General features: G+C 43.5%; 1 protein-coding gene across 1 annotated transcript in view; it reads left to right on the top strand.

Annotated features, from left to right (window-relative positions):
- UBR4 (ubiquitin protein ligase E3 component n-recognin 4) overlaps window positions 1-9,435 on the top strand; it is a 131,752-nt gene that overhangs the window by 80,000 nt on the left and 42,317 nt on the right. Inside the window, exons 64-71 of the mRNA XM_008589484.1 lie at window positions 413-622; window positions 2,436-2,585; window positions 4,035-4,262; window positions 5,243-5,321; window positions 5,833-6,078; window positions 7,193-7,361; window positions 7,902-8,046; window positions 8,875-8,960. Of these exons, the coding sequence (XP_008587706.1) occupies window positions 413-622; window positions 2,436-2,585; window positions 4,035-4,262; window positions 5,243-5,321; window positions 5,833-6,078; window positions 7,193-7,361; window positions 7,902-8,046; window positions 8,875-8,960 (1,313 nt within the window). The remainder of the gene's footprint in view (window positions 1-412; window positions 623-2,435; window positions 2,586-4,034; window positions 4,263-5,242; window positions 5,322-5,832; window positions 6,079-7,192; window positions 7,362-7,901; window positions 8,047-8,874; window positions 8,961-9,435) is intronic.

Below are 9,435 nucleotides of genomic sequence, written 5' to 3'. Positions count from 1 at the left end.
GGGAGCGCCCCCGCGCTCCCAAGCGGCGCACTGTAGCAGTGCGCCACCGGGCCGGCCCTCTCAGCTTCTTGAAATGGGCTTCTTTTCTAGTTGCTCAGAGAAAAAGAGAAAACCCATCCCCTCCAAGGGGAAAGGTTATCTAATCCTTGCCTTCTTGGCCGATGGCACATGTGTGTAGGGAGGTTAGAGTTGAGAACTAGTGTTTCTTTGTTTCTCTTACCATGTAGATGTTCAGAAGAGTTGGGGAAATGTTTGAACCAGTTGGGAAACTTTCAGTGCAAGAGACTGATTAACTCACTTTTGTAATAGCTAAGACTATTGCGAGTGTTTCTTATCCCCGATACCTGACTAGATTGCTCACTGTTTTTACAAGCCATTCTTATCTTCTCTGTTTGTTCTTTCTTCTACTCAGTCGTCTTCCCTCATCTCCAGTGCAACAGCAGCAGCCCTGCTGAGCTCTGGGGCTGTGGACTACTGCCTACATGTACTCAAATCACTGCTGGAGTACTGGAAGAGCCAACAGAATGATGAGGAGCCTGTGGCTACCACCCAGTTGCTGAAACCACATACTAGTTCATCCCCACCTGACATGAGCCCATTCTTTCTCCGCCAGTATGTGAAGGTAAGGTCTTTCCTTGGTTAAAGAAATGCTCCTGCTCGTCATCCAGAACACTCTTCTCTTTACACTCAGTGAATAAAGCTGAAGGACAAAGGGGGAGGAGCTGCAGGAGAAAACTAGGTTTCTTTATGGGTTTTGATCTCAGCAGGATTTAATAAATGACCACTTTTCCTACCCTTCTCTTGGGATTCTGATTCCTGCCACTTTGTAAAACTGAGGAATTGAATGAAATCAGTCAGTCATCTCATTTCACATTAATCTTCTTAGAAAAAGATGACAATGTATAAGGTAACTTCGTCGGTACTAAGTCATGCCCTCCTGTGTATGTCAGGTATTCTCCTTGCTGTCCCTTCCAAGAGGCCCTTAATATGCTAGTTAAGAATATGGGCTTTCTGATCAGATGAGTCTGGGAACAGGCCCACCGATTGTTCTTACTTACCAGCCTTGAAGCGTGGAGTTGTTCTACCTAACCTCAGTAAGCCTTAGTTTCTACACCTGGAAAATAAGGATACAAACATTCTCTGCTTTGTAGGGCTGTTGGGAACATTAAGCGAGGTGATGTTTGTAAAGGACTTAGCACATGCTTAGCACTTACCAATGCTCAATAAATGTTGATAATTATTACCACTCTACTTCCTTTGAGTCCACACAGTGCTAGATGAATTGGACCAGCAGTGTTTGGACTAGCTGTGCATCTTACTGCCTACTCAAAATGGTGTTAAATAGGGTAGGAAGATAATAGGCATAAAATGTTTAAATCACGTCCCTCTCTTTTTTAATAACCCTTTAGTGTTTTTCCATAACTTCTAGGCCAAAAAGTTATCTGAGGATCCAGCCACCAACTTGACCTTTCTAGTGCTGTCACCTTCAACATCCCTACATATAGCCCTGCCAATCTGCATTTCCCCAGATGCGGCATGTTGCCTTTGTACATGCTGTTGCTTCTGAAATTTTTTCCTCTACCTCTGCATCCCTTTCTTCCCCTATGTAGCCAATTCCTTGTCCTTCCTCAAGACTCAACTCAAGCATTGGATCCTTCCCTAACACACAGTTCTCCACTATCAAGTCTGATTGAGAGCACCTTTTCCTGGGATCCCAGAGCACCCTGTGCACACATTCACTTTTCTGTCTTTCCCTCCAAACTATCAGCAGGGACAATGTTTTATTCCTATTGACACCTCCAGTGTTTGGTATAGAACCAATAAATAACTGGGAACTGAATATAAGTGACACATTGTACCTACAGACTGTTATAGATTCTTCGTGTGGGACCACAAAGCTTGCAGGATATCTACTGTTTGCACTGTCCTCAAATCTCTCAGTACCCTTGCCTCTTTGTGTGATGTGGACCCAGGTATCTTAACTGGGTTTAGTGATCCCAGCCCCCTTGGTTTATTTAAGTATTTCATGTTATCATGGGAAGTTTTGGTTCTAGGTAATGGAGTACATCTCATAGAAGTCAGAAATCCTTACCCACTACCATTTTTTCAATTTTTTTTTTGCTATTCTAGCTCTAATTTTTGTGTAAGCAGAATACAATCAACTCAGTGTCACAAACCACACAGTGAAATGTTAGAACTTTTAGGAGCTGTGAGATTTCTCTCCACTGTAACATTTGCATATAATTAAATTGCCCTTGGGAACCTGGAGTCTTCTGGATTTGTAAATTAAACTGTCAGTCAGTGATGATTCCACCTTAGAAAGGCACCCTTACATCTTCAACATGTAGTATGCCTAGAATAAGCCAGACTTTTTCCTAATTATGGTCATGGGAACTTGGCTATCACAGGTTCTCATGCAAATGTTCTTCTCCCAGGGTCATGCTGCTGACGTGTTTGAAGCCTACACTCAGCTTCTAACAGAGATGGTACTGAGGCTTCCGTACCAAATCAAAAAGATTGCTGACACCAATTCTCGAATCCCACCTCCTGTCTTTGATCATTCATGGTTTTACTTTCTCTCAGAGGTAAGTGAAGGTCCTGAGCAGTGTGCCGGTCAAGGAGAGCACACATCTGCAGTCGCTTTTGTGGCCCCTTTCTTGTTCACTCTCGTTCAGTACTTCCACTTGCAGAGTCCCTCTCACCCTTTTAGGCTTGCCCTTCTGGAATATACTATATGGTGGAACTGTGGAAGATGTGTGTCAAAGCAAGCCATCTGCTTTAGTTTCTGATTCTGTGGGTTTAACTTCCCCACATGTGATGATAATGGGCAAGTTTAATGATTCATGTTCTAGTGTACTAGTTATCTTACCAGAAAGATTTCAAAATAGGGAGTTGGTTAAATAGCTATTGGAAAACCAAAAAGACAGGGAACATTGAGGTAATACAGGGATAGTAGTTGTAAGAAGCAGCTGTCATCAGCCCTGTGTGTGAAGAGGAGAGGTCGGGTGGATCAGGGACATAGCTCTCTCAGGAAGGGGTGCTCTGAGGGTATGTGATGTGGTTGATTTTGGCAGTACTGAAAGAAGCCGAGGATTAGAACTGCCAGGGTAGCTGCCAGGGTGCAGGGCTGTCACTAGGACTGCAGGTACATGGGAGGTAGCAAGCCCCCCCGGCTTCCTCCTGTCTCCAGCTTCCTTCTAGTGCCCCCTATTGGCTGAACCTAAGAGGGAGCCAGCTTGAGAAGGGGCAGTGAACTTAGCATAGTACTGGACTGGGCATCACGGAACAGAGTATGGTGGAATGGCTTTGGAGTCCAGAGACAGTAGCTTAATAGCACAATAAGCATGAGATTAAGTCTGGGAAGAATAATCTGTGAGCAAAGCCCAAATGGCTATTTCCAGTTCTAAAGCTGTGCAAACCCAACCTCTTCCCTAGCTCTTTTACCTGAGAATGAAATTTAAGATGACTTTTTCTGGGCCGGCCCGGTGGCGCACTGCTACAGTGCGCCGCTTGGGAGTGTGGCGGCGCTCCCGCCGAGGGTTCGGATCCCACATACAGACCGGCCGCTCACTGGCTGAGCGAGGTGCGGGCGCAACACCGAGGGTTGCGATCCCATTGCTGGTCCCGGTCCGGTACGGGCGTGACACTGAGGGTTGCGATCCATTGCCGGTCACAAAAAAAGACAAAAAGGGGAAAAAAAAAAAAAAAAGATGACTTTTTCTTTATAGTTTCCTTTTGGGTGTGCTGGAGTGGAGGCCAGCTTCCCTGTAGATTCCTAGATACTCAAGGAAGAAGAGTATGAATATTGCTTTTTTTTCCTCTTTGATTTCTTTCTTTGTCTGCCTTTCTTTCTCCTGGTTCCTTTAAGGAATACTTCAGGTCATCAGAGGCTGGCTTGGCTGAGAGGAAATAGCTTGGTTTGTGTTTCTCACCACTTTTAATAATAATTCATTAAAACCGAGCTTGCGAGAGCCCTGGTTGATACAAATACTGTCCCAAAGTCATTTACTGTTTGTGGTGTTTATCCCTTCAAGTACCTGATGATCCAGCAGACTCCGTTTGTGCGCCGACAAGTCCGCAAACTTCTGCTCTTCATCTGTGGATCAAAGGAGAAGTACCGTCAGCTCCGGGATTTGCACACCCTGGACTCCCACGTGCGTGGGATCAAGAAGCTGCTAGAAGAGCAGGGGATATTCCTCCGGGCAAGTGTGGTTACAGCGAGCTCAGGATCTGCCTTGCAATATGACACACTCATCAGCCTGGTATGAGGGCTGGGACATGGTAGGGCAGGGAGAGGGCATGTGATGAGGCTCGGTCAAGTAGGTAATAAATGGAGCAGCCAGGGCTTTTAAATATTTAGAGTGTGCCATGGCCTGGGTCGAGGTCAGGGCAGATCCGTAATGCCTGATTGGACGCTATACCATGTGGAGTTGGCTTCAGGGTCTGGACTCCTACCTGACTTGGCAGTGGTTTCTCCATTGTGAGTGACGGTGATTTGAACTTCTTACCAGTGTCATTTGATATCTGTCATGGACAGAATCACCCTGAAATTTGTGCATTTCTTTTTTGTCCTTGAATACTAAAGAAATGATGAGAGTTGGAGTATAAAAATGTATCAGTGCCTAAAGAGAAACTGTTTGGACTTAGGGGAGTAAATTGAATATTTTGCACAATATATGAGCATTTAGAAAGAATATCTTCAGGGCCGGCCTGTGGCTCACTTGGGAGAGTGTGGTGTTGATAACACCAAGGCCAAGGGTTTGGATGCCTATAGAGGGATGGCCAGTTAGCTCACTTTGGAGAGCGTGGTGCTGACAACACCAAGTCAAGCGTCATCTTTAAAAAAAAAAGAGAAAGAATATCTTCAATATTAATGACTCCTAGCTGGCTCATCTAGTGTCCTTGCTATTGTGTTTATAGCAAGAAAAAATGTAGACTAGATTGTGATCTCCTATAACTAACCTTTGCTGCTGCTTTATTGAATAGTTTGAAGGTTCCCAGAAAACAAAGGGCCTTGCGTGGTAGAGAGTAGAATAGAGGCTGGCTCAGTAAGAGCCCAATTAGAATGTGGACCTTGGTCCAAGGTTCACCACACATCCCAGCAAACTCTTGCCTTTCACAGAGGACCATGTTCAGTTTGCAATTCAAAGCCAGAATGATGACAACGCCGGGCAGCAGGTGTGACATTTGTTGAGGCTGCTTGGTGGAGTTACTCATTTCCCATGATCGGTTTCCATTTCAGATGGAACACTTGAAAGCCTGTGCAGAGATTGCTGCCCAGCGAACCATCAACTGGCAGAAATTCTGCATCAAAGATGACTGTAAGCAATTCTGCTGCTTCTTTTGGTTGCTGTTATTCATTCATTACTTCAAGAACTATCTTTTGAGTCCTACTATGTGCTGAGCATTGAGCTAGATGCCGGAGGTATAGGCATGAGCAAGATTTATAGATAGAACTCTGCCTAGCAAAGAAGACAAGTAAAAACTTAAAGAGTGGTAAAAGCTGATGGTACAAATTTGGGGTACTGTGAAGCATGCAGTGGGAGTATCTGACCTTCAGGCTGTGGCGGTAAAGCTATAGAGGAGTAGGTAGCACCTAGAGAATCCTTTATTTAAAGGAGTGGGGGCTGGATCCTGTCTCCGTTTAGTTCTTATATTGCTTTCCAGATGTTTCCACACAGGGCATAACTTCTACTTGGCAATGTTGAGCAGAGAACTTGGGAAAGAAAGCTGGTGGGAATAGGGCAGTCTGTGTGGGCAGGTTGCTCCTGTTCTTATGTGTAAGTAGTTGTAGTCATCTCAGAGCTGAGCTGCCGTCTCCTCTGCTTGCAGCTGTCCTGTACTTCCTCCTCCAAGTGAGTTTCCTCGTGGATGAGGGGGTGTCCCCGGTGCTGCTGCAGCTGCTTTCCTGTGCGCTGTGTGGCAGCAAAGTACTTGCTGCTCTGGCAGCCTCTGTAGGGTCCTCCAGTGCTGCTTCCTCCTCAACCCCCGTGGCTGCCAGTTCTGGACAAACCACAACACAGTCCAAGTCTTCCACTAAAAAGAGCAAGAAAGAAGAAAAAGAAAAGGAGAAAGATGGTAAGAGTCACCCTCTTGGTGACCAGGGGGATGTGTTTAAATCCTGTGTAGCACATGGTTTATTCTGTTCTTGTGAAAGGTCTTTTGTCCCGTTTTACAGGGGACCTAGAACCCAAATGCTCTCTAGTGTCTACTTTTTTTTTTTCCTTTTTGTCTTTTTTTGTGACCGGCAACGGGATTGCAACCCTTGGTGTCGCGCCCGCACCGCGCCCAACCAGTGAGCAGACCAGTCTCTATATGGGATCCGAACCCTCGGCGGGAGCGCCGCCATGCTCCCAAGCACAGCACTCTACTGAGTGCACCACCGGGCCGGCCCTAGTGTCTACTTTTGGTCTCATTTTTGGTTATGTTAAACGTGATGCCTTAAACAGTGTGACTTCCCATACCAAGTGACAGTAGTAGGAAAGTTCAAAGTGCACTGAACATTTTTAATAGGCCAAGTTTTTTCCTGCAAAATAATGAAACTTGCTCTGTGGAGTGGTTGTCAGAGTTAAAGTGAAATGATGTTTAGTTGGGCTGGCCAGTTAGCTCAATTGGTTAGAGCACAGCCCTGTAACACCAAGGTTAAGGGTCTGGATCTCCATGCTGGCCAGCCACCAAAAAAAAAAAAAAAGAAATTTAACAGTAAACTGTTAAATGCTCTACAAATACAAGCTTTTTTAGCTGAGCCCTTACCATCAGTTTTACTGCTTTTCATGGTCCTTGGAGACCTGAGACAGGTGGTTACAGGGCTTAAGAGCAATGGAGGTGGTCCACATTCCTCCAATTAATTATCAGATGTCTCTGTACAGGTTTATAGTTGTGTTGACTGTTGTAGACAGCAGACTTTTGAAAGGGGATTCCTCCTCTAGTGTAACCATATTTGTTCGGTGCCAGACTTATGTAGGCATTTTGTCCTGTGTTTTTTTTGTGACATTATTGTATGTTTCATTTGGCGCTGACATATTTGTCCCCCAGTAAACAACTGAAAATGATTTTGCAAAATAATCACCATTTAGTGGAAACTTCTAGAAATGGATAGAATTCCCTCCTTCTCCATCTGGAGGCCTAGGCCTTAGGACCCTAGATGACTTCTTCCTACTCTTTAGCCTTCAGTCCTGCCGTGATCTTGCAGGTGAGAGCTCAGGCAGCCAGGAAGACCAGCTGTGCACAGCTCTGGTGAACCAACTGAACAAATTTGCCGATAAAGAAACCCTGATCCAGTTTCTGCGATGCTTCTTATTAGAGTCCAATTCTTCCTCGGTGCGCTGGCAGGCCCACTGCCTGACGCTGCATATCTACAGGTATGGCCAAGGCTTGTTTGGCAGATATGAACAGGGTGCACGACATACTTCTGTTTTTGTTTTATGTTACGTACTCATGGTCACAGTGTCTGTATTTACACCAACCTGAATCCTTTTGAGTGTTAGAAATTTCTTCATCACACTATCTGCTTTTTAGTTTGGTTTTTATTTATTTATTTATTTATTTATTCTTTTTAGTTATTAAACTGATATCAAAGGCGAGAGACGATCTGTTTTCCATCATAAGACTATATTTAAGAGTTTGCAAATGGAACAGGCTTGACTCTTCATACTAAAAATCTCAGTTTCTGCTCTGGATAATGTTGGATGATGGAAATAGACTACCTCCTAAGACAGTAAATGACTATACTACACATCTATTAGGACTGATTGTCAAAAAGCAACAAAACCATTCAAACTTTTCCCATAGTTGTGGGGAAATAGATACATCTACACGAACAATACCTGGGCTTTGATGATAAATAAAGGTGCCTAAGGGTTTTCTGCTACTTGGTAATATGAGCTGTCATTTATCTACAGAAACTCCAGCAAATCTCAGCAGGAGCTCCTGCTAGATCTGATGTGGTCCATATGGCCGGAACTCCCAGCCTATGGTCGTAAGGCTGCCCAGTTTGTGGATCTACTAGGATATTTCTCCTTGAAAACTCCACAAACAGAGAAGAAGGTAACAGTTGATTTATGGTCAGAGGCTAACTCGCCATATTGAACCTTTTTTCTCTTGAGTTAAGAACATTATGGCCAACCCAGATGGGGGGTTATACATGAGTACTTCAAAAAGTTCGTGGAAAAGGAGAATTAAAGGATAATATGAATTTTTCCATGATCTTTTTGAAGTATTCTCATTAAAATATTTAAAAGAGATGAAATCTCTTTTAAGTATACCCTATGCATTTCTTATTAAGCACTCCCAATATGTTTATCATGTAGATACTATACACTAACAAATAAGTACAATCTGAATTTGACTTAGTCAAAAGAATTAATGTCAAGTAGGGGAAGACGATGCAGCTTATTAAAGTTGCTAGGGAAGGAAAATGTTCCTGGTTTTGCTGGTGGCCCTAATTATGTGCCAGAAAATGTTTCTGCAATTAGATAACCACTTCATGGCTTCTCCATGAGAATAAAAATTATCTTTCTCCAAGGTTTGAAAAAGTAACCTATCACGAAGATTGTGGAAACTTCTACCCTGATATGGTCATTGCATATAATATGAATGTACCCAAATATCATATTGTATTCCATAAATATATACAGTTATCATGGGTCAATTAAGAAAAATAAATTAAAAAGAGAAAAAAGAGATTGTGGAAACTTCAAAAGGAGATAGAATCTCTTCAATGGTTAGGGCTTATCTCTGTGTGATTCTGAATGGAGACTGAGAAGTCTAGTACCTCTAGGGCAGTCTTCAGCTGGAAAGAAGATGACAAAAGTCTTTTCCAGTAAGACTTTCCCTTGGGCTTTAACTATATTTCTTTGCCAAATTCTGTTTCAGTTGAAGGAATATTCACAGAAGGCTGTGGAGATTCTGCGGACTCAAAACCACATTCTTACCAACCATCCCAACTCCAACATTTATAAGTGAGCTTTGTTTTGTTTTCTACGTTTTTGAAGCTTAGTCAACATTCTGAGTGGCAATTTGCATGTTGGCAGCCTCTTCCATGTGAATTGATAAATCCCTAGGAGAATAGTGAACCTTTCTAGATAGGGTTAGATCCCTCCCATGTAGCTCAGGGCCATGCACATAGAAGGTACTCAAAATGTAATTGCTAACCTCAGGGTTCGGTAAGTAGTAGTGTAAGGAGGTCTCTAGTTTCAAGGGTTTAAGTCTAAATAAGGTAAAACAAGTTTACAGGAAATATCTTCCTTTTTGTCAGCACCACGCTCACCCAGTGAGCAAACCGGCCATCCCTTTATGGGATCCGAACCCGTGGCCTTGGTGTTATTAGCACTGCACTCTCCCGAGTGAGCCACGGGCTGGCCCGATTAAATATCTTCCTTTAAAAAAAAAAAAAAAAAAAAACTTATTAAAGAGGACATTGATTAAACTGACAGT

The sequence above is a fragment of the Galeopterus variegatus genome, unplaced genomic scaffold (assembly GCF_000696425.1).
Source record: "Galeopterus variegatus unplaced genomic scaffold, G_variegatus-3.0.2 Scaffold137, whole genome shotgun sequence".
Lineage (NCBI taxonomy): Eukaryota > Metazoa > Chordata > Mammalia > Dermoptera > Cynocephalidae > Galeopterus > Galeopterus variegatus.
This window is presented reverse-complemented; position numbering and strand designations above follow the sequence as displayed.